The sequence below is a fragment of the Archocentrus centrarchus genome, chromosome 7, assembly GCF_007364275.1.
Source record: "Archocentrus centrarchus isolate MPI-CPG fArcCen1 chromosome 7, fArcCen1, whole genome shotgun sequence".
Classification (NCBI taxonomy): Eukaryota; Metazoa; Chordata; class Actinopteri; order Cichliformes; family Cichlidae; genus Archocentrus; species Archocentrus centrarchus.
In genome coordinates this window covers 10,441,373-10,456,662 of record NC_044352.1, presented here as the reverse complement: position 1 = coordinate 10,456,662, position 15,290 = coordinate 10,441,373, and the positions used below count along the sequence as shown (strand labels likewise).

The window sequence follows — 15,290 nt, the reverse complement described above, 5'->3', positions numbered from 1 at the left end:
GATGCCCCCTCCTGACACAGCCCTCCCCATTTATCCAGGCTTGGGACCGGCACTGCAAGTTTCAGCAAACTTAATAATTATTAATTTTCCTTCCTTCTTTTTTTTTTATTAGAAATTAATCATAATTTTTTTTGTTTGTTTTTTTTACAGTTGGTTGCACCAACCAAACTATTAGAGCACATTACCTTCAGCTAAAAGGAACTTTTTCTATTTTCATATCGATATCACAAAATGAAAGGTATTTTTCGATTAATCAAAGATGAAAATTCTTGACAGCTGCCATCTTACTTATTCCATAATATTGTATAACAGCTTGAAACAGGCCTGTTTATAAATGAGCCTTTGAGTGTCTCATGTTTTTTTTTGATAAGAAAGATCACATCTAAGAGCAGCTGTTGTCCTTGTATATTATTTGCTGAACTTTTTTTTTTCTTTTTTTTACCTTAATGTCTGAGCACTAAGGTTGGTGGTTAGCACTGTCAACTTACAGGAACAAGGTTCTGGGTTCAAATCCAGGCTGGGGCCTTTCTGTGTGGATTTTGCATGTTCTCCCTTTCTCTCCAGCATCCCCTCACGTCGGCTCTCCTAACTTAAGAATATGTTTGCACCCACTAGATGGCAATAGTAGTGAGTAGATGACATAGTTGAGATGAAACAAAGTAACTTTCCACTGCACCACATGTTTTTGACACTAGCTGCATAACCACAGTACAACCGCTGCTGTGTAGGCCAGGAAGTGGAGTATTTAAATTAGTATCGAATGTATTTTTACCTTCAGCTTTAGTCTAAGGTTTACCTTTGAATTATTGCATCACAACAGTTCCCTGGGTTTAGAAAAAGAAGTAGTAACAATCTTACAGATGCCCAAATACTACATGAAGTAACAGCACCCACGTGTAGCCTGATCAGTCTGGGGAGTGACTCTGACATGGCAGGAAATCTCTTTACGCGCCAATTGTTGCCTCCCTCCTTCCCCCATCTTTTTTTTCTCTGTTTCTCACAGCTGAAGACGACTTCATGGCTCTGTAAAAAGCTGATTTTGGACCAAACAACAAATTTGAACTTTTATCTCGTTACTTCCTCCCTGGACTGGACACATTCTTATTTGTTCTAATTGTAATTAGAGAGGTGAGTACAAAGGTTGGAGAGCAGTGCGCTACATCTGGAATCCCCTGTATGTGAGCAGCACAAGTTCCCATTTAAAAACAGCAAAAGTGTGTGTGTGAATTTGCTATTATGGCGGTAGAAACGAGAAAAAAGAACATCTGCAATTATTTCACAGTATTTCTGCTTTAACCTTTCAGCTGAGATTCTATTTCTAATTTCAACTCTTTCTGACATGTTGGCAGCCGTCACAGCACACAGGTGGAATTTTATATGACTGTATGAAACGGGAGATCTTCTTGGCTGCAGATGCTGGCGTGGCTATTTTTGCTCCAACAAAAATAACGTTAAATGCTCCCTGCACAGGTTTTATCAGGACAGAATGCCTCCTAATGGAACATTTTATACATCACTATAAAATACAGTTGCCTAGATTTTACCAAATCATTTGCTCAGTTCACTACAAAGATAACTGAGGTAATTTAAGGTCACTAAGTTGATAGCATTATCTTTAAGATTCACTCTTTGTGCACAAATTTATTGCTTTATTTTACTGTTTTAAGTAACCAACTTTTAACAAAAGGCAGTGATTTTGTATGTGACAAGCAAGTCTTTCATCGATTAAAAACTTAGCTGTGTGCATCAGCACCAGACCTTATGTTATATAATAGAGATATGTTTTCCAGCAAAGTGTCATTGTGAGATAAAACGTGGGCGTTTCTTGGGTGTGCATCCAAAACTTATGTCAGTTGAATATTATCAGCCAACTGAAGTTGTTCTGAGAAGAAAGACGGCATTTTAGTTCTGATAACTACTAATAGGCTATACATGCACTGCTGATTTCAGTAAACATACTGTACAGCACACCATACTCAATATATGTTTATTCATGATTATTATATATGATATATGATAATTTCATTTAGGTGACAATTGTTTATTAATAATGAAATGTCTTGGGAAAGTCTGTTGTTGATTAAAGTGCCAGTCTTCACCTTTCTGAGATGCTTGAACTGCCTGGGAACCTTTAAAGGATCGGTGAGCATGTCATGTTTCATGACGTGTTCATTTCCGCTGTAATGTGCAGATCCAGGTTTCACTGTTTGTTTTCAATCAAGCGCACACACCAGATCCACTCTTAAGCACAGCCACACAAATAAGCACTTATCTCCTAAGCTAATTACAATGTCTATGGCTTCCAACATATTTCAAACTGTCATTCTGCTCATGCTGTAACAAACCCCATCTCAGATTACATCCACTTCACCCCCACCTTCCTGCTTGCATGCTCTAGCATGGTTGGTCTTTAGTTTAAAACCCAGAAACTGTTTTGAATAATGAGTATTAGCTGAAGCCTTGAAGTACTGACTTTCTGTGAAATCTACATGTGATTTATTCCCTTTCTATACCCACTATTGTTCACACCATTTCAGTGCAAACACCTGGTGAGAGGATCCCTACCGTGTTTTTCCATATACCTGTTGCTGGTTTACAAAGGGTTAACAGTTGGGTGTTCCCATTTCCTGCTACATCTCCCTCCCCAGCCTCTCTAATCTCTCTCACTCTCTCCTCTCCTTACTACCAAGAACCTTTGGAAAGACTCCTAAGAACAAAGCTACATATTAATATAGTCTGAAAACTGAATGAACTTATACAAGGATTTATTCTGCTAATAAGAAACCTATCTTTCTTCTGGATCGCAAGGGTGAGTTGCTGGAAAAAAAAACAAACAAAAAATGTGTGTGTCCTTTAAATGAGCCCGTTGTTTTACATGTTGAGGAAAAGAAGGGAAGGGCTAACTGTCAATAGTGAGCTGGTCTTGCATCAGACAAAAGCCATGTGGTAGAACTGCTGATAATTAGGGATATATATATATATATATAGATTATATGTGTGTGTGTGTGTGTGTGTGTGTGTGTATGTATATGTATGTGTGTGTGTGTTTAACTTGAATTATTTTTCATTGTATTTTTCATTGTAGAGATTGATGATTTAATGGATCATTTAAACATACTTTGTAATTATTATACATTAAACTCACGATAAGCTTGGTTGTATAGAAAGAAATCATAAAAAAAGCGCAGAAGTGCTTTTTTCTTGTTATGATCTTTTCCCCACTCTTTCCTCTGGAAAAGCTGCTGCAATAGCCAATGAAAACTGTAACATGGCACAAGCAGCTAATTAACCTGGATTGCTGGGTTTCGAGTGCCCTACCCTAACATTTAGGCTGCAAAGCCTGTTGCAATTTTAAAATAAATGCCTTTAAAATGTGAGTCAAATCTGTCTTTTGGTGGTAAGTCACAAACTACCCCTGACATTAAATCTTTGCTTTGTTGGTTGTGTGTGTTGGCTATGGACCATGGGAAAGTTGGTGGGCATGTGGCTAAAGAAAGTTACTCCAACCAAAGTTGATCTGAGGCCAATATGCAGGGAAAAGGCTACTCTGTATTTAGACTAAAAAGCACCATTTACACAGCAGTCCTTTGTTTATCTCAGTTGTCCATTGCTATCAAGCCCAGAGTTGTATGGTTTATTAGACGTCAACAGGCCTTTTCAGAACTGAGCGTAGGAACGCAAGAAATTCCTTTTTTTTGTGTGAAACTCTTAAGGAATGGCAAAATGTACTCTAAGCGTGACCTTAGGAGTCAGATGTGAAAACCCTGAGGGCAGTTTGACCAAAAGAGTTGGGTAGTATCCCATGACCCTGTGGCAGGAGCACAGACCTGCGCTCATTCCCAGAGTGTGTCCATGCCAGCTTTGTGTGGCTTATGGCAGATTAGAGCAACATAAGTCCTCCAACAACATTTGTTATTTAAAGCCTTTAATTACACACAAGGCTTAAATGGAAAATCATCCTATGTGAAAGTGCCAGTTTCTCTGGAATTTTATTTTGTGAATCAACACTTTCATCATGCTTACTTTGTCATTATGTCTTATAAGGATAAGATGTAAGGATAAGGTAGGTTTAAAAGAGTTTAAAAGGATTTTTGCATAGTTTCTGAGCCGTTTGAGTCAGTTGAGTTGCGTCTCCTTAAAATTACATTCCCATGCAACTTCATTCTCAGTTACGTTTTAAGGAAGCATATTTTCTCTCCAGCAAAAGGCCATACAGTTAAAACAAACACTAAAAAAACAAAAATACCAACAAAGTCTGGTACAGGAAGCCAGAAAAATGACATTCATATATCTAAAGACTGAAACTGTTGAGTCCTTTTGAAACTGGGAAGTAGACCCTACTCTTCTGACGTACAAAAAAAAAAGTTTACCTATAAGAGGATGAAGGTTTGAACACCTTTCTCACACTGCGACTGTAGCACTGCTGTGCATATTGTGCTTTACACTTAAGCCACACATTGTTTAACTTCTTGTAAATGATGGGGAATTATTTTTCAACTTCCTGAAAGATCCATCCATAGATCATATCTTCCAAATTAACAAGTTTAAGATACATTGCAGGAAATGTACACAACAACCTATTTTTTTTTCCCCATAAATAATGGAAAGTTGGTTCATGGACCGTGTTGGAATGTTATGAATGCAGAGTAAAAACAAGCCCAGTCATCATCATCCCCTCTGTTAGCGTGAATATTTCCAAATTTAGAGGGAAAATTTTTTAAAGTGAATATACAGTTTCCAGCTATTTGAAAGTCTGAAGATGGTTCTTTCTTTTCAGCAAAAGTAAATCAACAAAAATGGAGCTTCAGAAGATGAATGGACATAGCCATGAAGATAGGTAAGAGTCAGTGACTGATGGGTGCACCTTGTCTCAGCAATGAGGGTGAAAATTCAAATAAAGGAATTATAATATTTTCAGTTATTCTGCATTTAATCCACCAAATGTGTTTTTCAGCTTTTTAAGCTCATTCTCCTTTGTTTTAACTTACTTTTAATCATTTGTTGCAGGTTTGATCCGATTGATGCCTTGGCTGAGCAGGAGGAGTTCCTCCCACATAAACCTGGTGCAAAAAAAGAGAGCCAGTTCACAGATGTGAGTGTTTGCCCTATTACCATATGTTTGATTTAGTCAACTGAAATACAGTAAATACTCTAATTTTTGTCTCTGTTGTCCTCTTCCTGCAGTTCGAGGGAAAGACTTCATTTGGCATGTCCGTCTTTAACCTCAGTAATGCCATAATGGGCAGTGGGATTCTGGGACTGGCTTTTGCAATGTCCAACACAGGGATCATTCTTTTTATGTGAGTCCCCAAGCCAAACACAAAACCTCACTTTTGGCTGAACCTTTTGCCCTCTGTGTGCGTGTCTGTGTGTATACGCTCATATACTGTAGGTGAACGTATTTGCTCACACTGCTGTGCTGAAATAGTGTCTTTTTTTTTATTTTTGCAAACTGAATCCCAGCAGATTGATTTCAGCTTCTTGTAATTTATATTTAGTAATCGGTAAAGCAGAATGTGTGCGCTCCTAGAGGCTTCAGCAGGGCTGCTTGTCATGTGAGCATTTGAACTTAGAAACTGTATACTGATACAGCTAAGTAACTGCCAACTGAAGTAATTTTGTTTAGTAGTCACTTTTTCAAAGTACTACAATTTAGTAGTTTTTCTCTATTGCCACTGCTCTTTGATTTTTCTTTTATTTTAAAATGTTTTTACAAAGTTCCTTTTCTGTATTAGTGAATAGTCTCTTTCTTTTATATTTCAACTATATTTATCTTTCAAGATTAGGTAACAATTTGTAATAGTAGATACAGATGGGATATATTTAATAGAGGGTCCTTATAAGGCCAGAAGTAAAGCCTCACAAGTGTGTATCATCTTACTCTTTGTGTTTATTTGTATTTGGACAGGTTTGTGTGATGGCAAGGGGATAACAGTGTTTATGTCTGCTTAACTGCGTGACCTGTAGGTGTACACCGACAGCTACATACAACTGCTACTATACAAACCGTGATCTGTCAGAATGTACATTAGAGCTCATGTACACGCAGCCTCTCTAAATCAGATTTGAGTGGTTAAATATAGACCCCAGCGATCAGATCCAAGACACGCCTGGTTGGATCAGTCCTGAGCTATGTGGCTGGGGGGGAGGGAGGTATCGGCTGACTGGAGAGCCAGTCTCTGAAAGCCCAACTTTTTTGTGTGAGAGGGGAAAAAACCCAAAACAAAATGACAACAATCACAAAAACTGCTTAGTAACAGAACTGTTTTTATGGAGACATTTTTAAAAAGACTGTAAATGTCTTGTGTGTTTCAGAATCCTCTTGTTGTTTATTGCTATCCTGTCTGCATATTCAATTCATCTTCTGCTGAAAAGCGCTGGAGTTGTTGGTAAGGCAGAGCATTACTGAGCACGTAACCACAGAGTATTTTGTGCATTCATAACACTCATATATGCATAACATTTGTGTGTCTTCAGGCATCCGAGCTTATGAGCAGCTTGGGTATCGGGCCTTCGGCCACCCAGGAAAAATGTTGGCCGCTATCGTTATAACAGTACATAATATTGGAGGTAATGTCATCCAATTTCCTTCCATTTAATTTATGTCTGATTCCTGTCATTAAACTAGATACAAATAGAAATAAAACCACAAAATAAGCTTGTTTTGATTTCTTTTTAGCCATGTCCAGCTATCTGTTCATCGTAAAGTCTGAGCTTCCACTGGTTATTCAAGCTTTTCTCGGGAAACAGGAAAACACAGGGTGAGTTTGTGCAGATTTTCTAACTTAGTATCACATAAATTAGTTTCCATTTTTTTGTTCAGGAACATACTGATTTTTTTCATCTGTTCTTTTGGCTGTCTCTTAGAGAGTGGTTCTTGAATGGAAGCTACTTGATCATCATAGTTAGTGTTTTCATCATCTTTCCTCTAGCACTCATGAAACATCTTGGTATGTTTTTCATTCTGTCATATTTTATTTTATTATTATTATTATTATTATTATTACTCATACTCCCCCCTCTTACATCATGTTTATACTATCTTTTTTTCCGGCTTGTTTTTATGTCTTACTTTGAAATTAAAGTAACATTACTGCCTCCCCATTACGCTCTCTGCTGTCTAACACCATAAATAACTTAGCAACATTTTGCTGTTATTGCTATCCAGGTTACCTCGGCTATACCAGTGGCTTCTCCCTCTCCTGCATGGTGTTTTTTCTCATTTCGGTGAGTCATCAAAGCTACGTACAACATGACCCACTGTGTTTCCATCAAATATTTATCTTTGATTAAGCTATGAGCGTGTCTCCCTAGGTGATATACAAGAAATTCAACATCCCATGTCCACTAGAAGTCCATCATAACAACATAACTATTCCTGACCACTACAATATTGATACTACAACAGATGACTTCTGTGAGCCCAAGCTATTTACAATAAACTCACAGGTCAGAGAACAAACATTTTCACGGTGTTTGCGCCTAGTTTCCTGTAATGTCATGTGCATTTTATGGTTTGCACCACACATCATATTTTTTGCTCTAGTGTGTATTAAGTCTGTGTTACTGACCTTTGCTCTGTTTTGGCTGTAGACAGCATACACCATCCCAATTTTGGCTTTTGCCTTTGTCTGCCACCCAGAGGTGCTGCCAATCTACACTGAGCTCCGAGAGTAAGTCAGAAACATTCACCTGTTTTTTTTTTTTTTTTTTTCCTTCTTTTTTTGACACACACAACTACAAATTTTCAAGTCAAATTATTATAATTTTTCTGCTTGGCTTTACCCTAGTCCCACCAAGAAACGCATGCAGAAAGTTGCAAACGTCTCCATCCTGGCCATGTTCATCATGTACCTGCTGACGGCTCTTTTTGGTTACCTCACCTTTCATGGTAAGATGAGCTTTCTGCTTGAGAGTGAAGGGTCACTTTGTTATGCTGTCTTAAAATTTTGTGAGAGCTCAAATTAATTTACAGTATTGTGAAAGAGGAACAATGCTAGGTATGTCAAGGGCTCTCTACTTCTCTGTGGATAGGCGCTGTGGAGTCAGAGCTGTTACACACCTATAATTATGTTGACCCACTGGATGTCCTGATCCTCTGTGTGCGTCTGGCTGTGCTTGTAGCCGTAACTCTGACTGTCCCTGTGGTCCTCTTCCCGGTAAGACATCAACGATATTAGTCAAAGACAACAATTACATAAAAAAGAAGAACTTTTATACAGGATGTTGTTTTAGGTGCATGTTGCATGAGAGCAAAAAGCTACACTTCCCACATATTAAAACAATATATCATGGATAATTCATGGTTATATACTGTTTAAAAAAATGAAAAGAACACTTTTTAATCATAGCATAGCATCAAGTCCAGTAAACCTCTGGGACATTGATCTGGTCAGTTCAGTAGCAGAGGGGGTTGTTAATTAGTTTGCTTGGTGTTAATGAGTTTAATAAGAGGTGCACTAGAGGGTCAACAATGAGACAACCCCCCCCCAAAATAGGAATGGTTTTACAGGTGGAGGCTACTGACATTTTCTGGCTGTTTTTTGACTAGTTTTGCATTTGACTTGGGTCAGTGTCACTACTGGTAGCATGAGGTGATACAACAGAGGTTGCACAGGTAGTCCAACTCCTCCAGGATGGCACATCAAGAAAAGAGCATGAGGAGATTCCAGGACATAGGCAGTTACTCTAGGAAAGCTAAACAGGGCCTTAACCCATCAGCAGGACCAGTATGTGCTCCTTTGTGCAAGGAGGAACAGAATGAGCACTGCCAGAGCCCTACCAAATGACCTCCAGCAGGCCACTGGTGTAAATGTCTCTGACCAAACAATCAGAAACAGACTTCATGAGGGTGGCCTGAGGGCCTAACATCCTCTAGTGGGCCCAGTGCTCACTGCCATAGAATTGGCAGGTCCACCATTGGTAGCCTGTGATTTTCACAGATGAGAGCAGGTTCACCCTGAACATGTGACAGATGTGAAAGGGTCTGGAGATGTTGTGGAGAATGTTATGCTGTCTGTAACATCATTCAGTATGACCGATTAGTTATAGGTCAGTGATGGTCTGGGGAGATATATCTACGAAGGGATGGACAGACCTCTACAGGCTAGGCAACGACACCCTGAGTGCCATTAGGTATCAGGATGAAATCCTTGGACCCACTGTCAGATCCTACACTGGTGCAGTGGGTCCTGGGTTCCTCCTGGTGCACAAAAATGCCTGGTCTTATGTGGTGAGAGTGTGCAGGCAGTTCCTGGAGGATGAAAGAATTGATACCATTTACTGGCCCCCATGTTTCCCTAACCTAAATCATATAGAACACCACTTTGGCATTATGTTTCAGTACATCTGACACTGCCAGGTTGCACATCAGACTGTCCAGGAGCTCAGTGATGTCCTGGTCCAAATCTGGGAGGAACTCTCCCAGGACACCACCTGTCGTCTCTTTAGGAGCATGCCCTAACATTGTCAGGCATGCATACAAGCATGAGGGGCCATACAAACTACTGAGTATCACTTTGAGTTGCTGCAATGAAATTTCAGCAAAGTTGATCAGCCTGCCTCATTTTTTTTCACTTTGATTTTCAGGGTGTCTTTGAATTGAGCCCACTGTAGGTTCATAATTTTCATTTCCATCAAATACCGTGGCATCCTTTCATTCCTAACACATCACCCAGTCCAGAAATCCAGCATAATTTTTTTTTCCCCCATTGAGATCTGATGCGTTTTCAAATAGTTTCTTTAATTTTTTGAGCATTGCATATATCATGAATTATGCATGAATTCATAATGTATAAAATATTGTATAATTTTGCAGATATAAATGTTGCTGTCTTGAAATTTAAGCAATATAATGCTTTATAAACTGCTGTAGGTATATAAAGGCAAATAAAAGCCTGTTGCTAGATGGTTGCCAGGAAACCTGATGGTATCATTATATCTGATATATTAGATATATCTGACAGATGTAGCTGTATAACAGGTTTGGCTGTTCAACTCCTTATGTAAGATGAGTTGGTGGCCAAAGAAATTAACACACATATAAAGAAAGACAGAGAGTTTGTGTATTATACTATGATAAATGTAGAAATGTAAATTCAGATAAAATCAGTAAAACTAACAGAAAGAACAGTAGAGACAATTGACTATAGTTATAGTGGGCCCAGTATTGAGCCAAGGGGCACTCCCAGGCAACATTTACTTCTTTCTAATGATGAATTTAATCTTCAAACAAATCTGGTGCATAGGCCTGTTTTTTTTTTTTTGCCTAAGGTTTACCTAGTTTGGCGTAAGCTGGAATGATACTCCATCTTCATAGTAAAAACAGGAACATGTAGCATTAGGCAGTCTTGTCTAAAGTCTTGTCCTTTTGCTTCCTGACAGTGTTGCCATGGTATATCTCAACCTTACAATCAATAACTGCTAATGTACACTCTACACCACATATCTGGATCTGCCAAAGGATGCCTGTATGTATTAGAAAATAAATGGTGTACTGAAACTGCTTTACTTAGTGGTGTGGCACAGTGGAACACTGAAACTCAAACCAGCTCTTTTGCTTTCAGTAATGCAATGACTGTAAGGACCTTTTTTAATTGTTTTTTTTTTTTTTTTTTAATTTTGTCATTTAAGTAGTATCAATAATCTACTCTTTAACAGAAAGCTTTCAAGATATCAATTTGTAAATGGAATAAAACATGTTAGGGGTAATTTCAAGAATGCACAGATCAGCAAATGGATAATTTAAATCTTTTAAAATTAGTAATATAATATATTAATATTATTATTGACATATGGGAGAGCTGAATGAAGTGAAGCCTTTGAATCGTTTGCTTAAAGATTCCAAGCAAGATCAACAGCTAGTATCGCTAAAGCTTGTTGGTTAACACATAATATTATTTCTTTAAACTAAGCAAAAACCATACTGTAAAATGGCAATTTGTGGTTTTAAAAGGGAACTACTTTAACCAATGACTCTGTACTCCAGTGGTTTTTATTGTGAGCTTTTACAGTGATGATAGGCAACTTCTTCACAGAACCAGTTTATATGGTAAGCTAAGCTGGCTTCAGACTGAATGTACAGATATGAGAATGGTATCCATCTTCTTGTCTTTCAAAATATCTAAAAAAGCATATTGCACTAACTCTTGAACTTTTTTTTTCAGAAGCATAAAACTGCTTCTAAATGTTCTGGGAACCAAGAAAAATAAGTGTCATAAAGTGTCATAAAGTGTCAATCAGCGATGATTCATCCAGATTTAGTGCTGAGCGACCAACATGAACTGCCTGAATCGCTGCCACCATACCACAGAGGGTAACTGCAGATTTGCCCGCCTCCAGCTATCCTGGCTGTGGCCTCAGAGGGGTCGATCTGGTGGACTGCACACCTTGAGGCAAACAGTCCCCAGCCAGCATGTAGCCAGACCTAGTGGATGGTGCAAAGTCTTGTACTTTTGTACTATTTTGTACAGAATCATCTCTGCCTGTCCTGTTGCCTAAAAGGATTAGGCATCAAGGTACATAAAGATGGTCCTGACGTCCATTAAAGACCATTATTTCAAAACATAAATTATTTAACTCTGTTTGAAACTGAAAATACTCTTCCTAAAACCCATACAAACAAAATCATGTATGATAACATGATTAAAATAACAAAAAGGTAACAATATTTGACTTAGTTCTACTGTTTTCATAAAATGTGCCTCCTGCAATGTCAGTCATTTTGGATTGAGAACAAAATAAAGTTCCCAACATGCCAGCCTGACATATGACATATCCCCAGAAAGCCCAGGATGTCTTCTTTACAGTACAACAGGATTTACTTGAGTTTCTGGACAAAATTAAAAGTTGTGCATGAAAATATAATGTCCACTACAGAGGACAAAAGTCAATGTGCCAGGTCCCAGGAGGCTAGTCTGAAACTTTAAACTATGTTAATAATTCTTAATTAAAGGGGTCTTAATTATCAACACAACAAAGCAGCTATTTTCTTTTAGCACATGAGAAAAAATACACGCTAAAAGGTGGGACAGAGTTGGCTTTACCAATCAGCTTCTCAGTTGCAGTTTATTTAATACTACTTATAGCGATTAATCTTGATCAGGCTTCACTTTTATAAGTTTATCAGTCGTAATGTTTAGCATCTGATCTTATTCTTTCCTTTATTCATTTACTTATTTTCTTATGTCTGCAGATCCGCAGGGCCTTGCTTCAGATTTTGTTCCCTGACAAGCCTTTTAGTTGGCTTAGACACGTCAGCATTGCCCTTGGTCTCCTCTTCTTGGTCAACCTTCTTGTTATATTTGTCCCTTCCATCCGTGACATCTTTGGCATCATTGGTATGTTTATCAAGCATGAATGCTGTTGTGTCCAGTGCAGAATTTGTGGTCATTCTTGGCTCTAAACACCACTTTGTGGGGGAAGACTAGAAACATAAGCATGATTACCTGCATGACTGCAGATGCTTGTCACTGGATGAGTGATCTGGAATGATCATTTCGTTGTGTGCCTTGTGTGCTAACATCTAATCAATTAGAGAGGGTGTCTATCTCCCAAATCCAAACTGGGAGCTGGTTTCACAGAGGAGGGGTCTGAAAGCTGAAGGCTCTGCCTCCCATTCTACTTTTACATGCCCAAGTAAGCCAGCAGTCTGAGAGCGAAGTGTTCTAGTGGGGCGATATGGGTTCTTTAAGATAAGATGGGACTTGATCATTTAAGACCTTATATGTGAGGAAAAAAGATTTTTAAATTCAATTCTGGATTTAACAGGAAGCCAGTGAAAAGACACCAATATGGGAGAAATATATTCAGTACTCTTGCTGCAGTATTTCTGATCACCTGAAGGCTTTTCAGGGAGCATTTAGGACAACATGATAGTAATGAATTACAATAGAAAGCCTCTTCTCTCTAAAAAGGACATATCTGCACGACATGCATCTAAACAAACTTTCTTTTTCACTTGACAGTAACAGAAATCGATGCATTTTCCTGTTATTCCTAGCTGTTTGATGAACAAAAATGTATTTTATGCTTGAGCAGAGAACGGTTTACAAAATATTTTTATTACAATACTGGCCATTTTCCTATAGTGGAAGGCTGAGACCTCTTTCTGTATGTATGAAAAATCCTGACTAGATCATCTGTAATGAATTACTGCTAATAAATAAACTCACTTCTACATTTTCTGCTATCATCTGCAGGAGCCACATCTGCCCCCAGTCTAATTTTCATTCTACCTGGAATTTTCTATTTCCGAATTGTTCCTGAAGACCAGGAACCGTTGCGGTCAAAAACTAAGATACAGGTATATCCTTCATCTATCAAAGATAGTATTAATTGTTTTTGGTCATTTAAGTCTTCATGTATTATCTTTTACATGTTGTTCACATACATGTTGTTTTCTTTCCCTTCACTACTACAGGCCTTATGCTTTGCTGCACTGGGATTCGTCTTTATGATCATGAGTTTGTCATTTATTATCATTGACTGGGTGACTGGAGAGGCTCGAAGTGTAGGTGGGCACTAGCTGCTATGACTGAACAGAGGTACTGCAAACAGAATGTCAACCAAAGCCCTCCTTTTTAAATTACCCCGATCTTCTCATCCAAAGCCAAACTATAATGTTTGACACAAGCTGAAGGATTGAGTGAAGAACCGTCGCCTACAACAAAAAAGGAAAGTGTTGTTACATGTAGATAACATTACATGTTGGTACATGCAGAACAGGAGAGAAAACCGATGTGTGAAAATCCAAAATAAAGTGTCCTGTCTCAATAAGTCCCGTCACAGCTCAAGCTAAGGATGCCGTTTGGGATCATATGTAGATTGGCAGCAAAAGGTTTCAATGGGAAAAGCATGAATACAGTGGAAATCCCATTTTAGGGTATGAATGTGCACAGTTTCGTGGAATAACTCAGTCACTGTGAACATCCTGCTGATCTGGTTCCCAACATCTCAGATTTTGCAGGACTTACATGTGTATGTTTTGTAATGTTTTTTCTGTGACATTCATTAGTTGTGGTTTCCCTTGATTTTTGTGACTGATGAATCTGCCAGTACAAAGTCAGTGCAAACTCACTTGCACTGCCAAGAAGTGCAAAGTCATTTTGCACATTTCCCCAAACTCATTATTTCATCTAAATGTGACCGTCGAGGGTTAGTCTGCAGTTCTACGCAAATATTTCCTTTTGATCAAAATATTTTCGGTGACTTTAACATTGAATTTAATTAATGAGTTTAATGTGATATTTTATCCATCTTTTTTTTTTTTCTCAATATCATGACTCATCAAAGTGGTTATTTTGAAGTTTCCCAGTGACCCAGCAAAATATGGTGCAATTTGTGGGATTTTGCTGCTGTTCGTGAAGGTCAGACAGACAATCGTGTGTGAGAGGTGGTTTTTAAAACCAGAAACAAAGTTTTTATGTGAGCCTGAACAGTCATAGTTGCAAACCAAAGAATATATTTATTGTGTCACATTAAGACAGTTTCTTTCTGTTTTTTTTTTTTTTTTTACCTTCCCTGGCAAAGACCAGTTAAAAATTTACATAAATACCTCAATGTTTAAAAATTGTGGGTATGTGTCAGCAGTTACAGGAACTTTTCATTGTGTTCAATAATGACTTTAAAGTGGACCCATTGTGCGTTTCATATGCATAAGTGTTACAATGTTGGTGCTTATCCTAAACATGGGTAGAGTATTAATGAGGTTAGCACATTTCCAAGTAATCCCTGAAAGCCAAATGCTGAGACTTCAGACTGCTCTAAATGTTTACTTCCTTATTTATGAAAGTATTTTAATCCTTGAACCACCTGCTGTTCAGAACTTCTATTTACAAAAGACACCTAGTCAGAAGAAAGACTGTATAAATGGATGGTGGCCTTAAAGGGAGTGGTACTACATAGCCAGTTTCAGGCAGAGGATGAACTGATGGGCTGCATTAAAGTCTACAATAAGCTAACTAAGCAATATTTTTCAACTGAAGCATGCATTATATTCATCAAACAGCATTCTAGTAGACTGAGATAATAAGAATGAGAACAATGGGTCCCCTTTAAGTTTAAATTAGTGAAGACCCTTTTTTTGTTTTTAAACTGACTGAAAATCTGTTAACAGTGTCATCCATCCTGTACATTTTTAAATGAATTTGAATGTTCTTAACTGTCAATAAAATGTGATTTGTACATAAATGTTTCCTTTTTTTAATTTGTTTAAGATGTCATATAAACTGAGGTAAATTGAAAGAATCTAAAAGGACAGTACTTGAGGAGAGATACAACAATGTACTTCC

The 15,290-nt window shown here is 38.0% G+C and overlaps 1 protein-coding gene across 2 annotated transcripts; it reads left to right on the top strand.

The window, feature by feature from the left end:
- The first annotated feature begins 945 nt into the window (after positions 1-945).
- LOC115782958 (sodium-coupled neutral amino acid transporter 3-like) lies at positions 946-15,189 on the top strand. Of its 2 annotated transcripts, none has more exons than XM_030733518.1 (16): positions 946-1,128; positions 4,778-4,837; positions 5,008-5,092; positions 5,185-5,300; positions 6,316-6,389; positions 6,478-6,570; positions 6,680-6,761; positions 6,868-6,950; positions 7,169-7,227; positions 7,315-7,449; positions 7,594-7,673; positions 7,791-7,891; positions 8,035-8,159; positions 12,194-12,338; positions 13,200-13,303; positions 13,421-15,189. In XM_030733518.1, exons 2-16 carry the CDS (start codon positions 4,797-4,799, stop codon positions 13,523-13,525), a joined length of 1,428 nt encoding a protein of 475 aa, XP_030589378.1. In that variant the 5' UTR covers positions 946-1,128; positions 4,778-4,796; the 3' UTR covers positions 13,526-15,189. The 2 variants fall into 2 exon arrangements, with proteins under 2 accessions (XP_030589378.1, XP_030589377.1); XM_030733517.1 differs by lacking the exon at positions 946-1,128 and adding an exon at positions 2,651-2,809.
- The last annotated feature ends 101 nt before the right edge of the window (positions 15,190-15,290 follow it).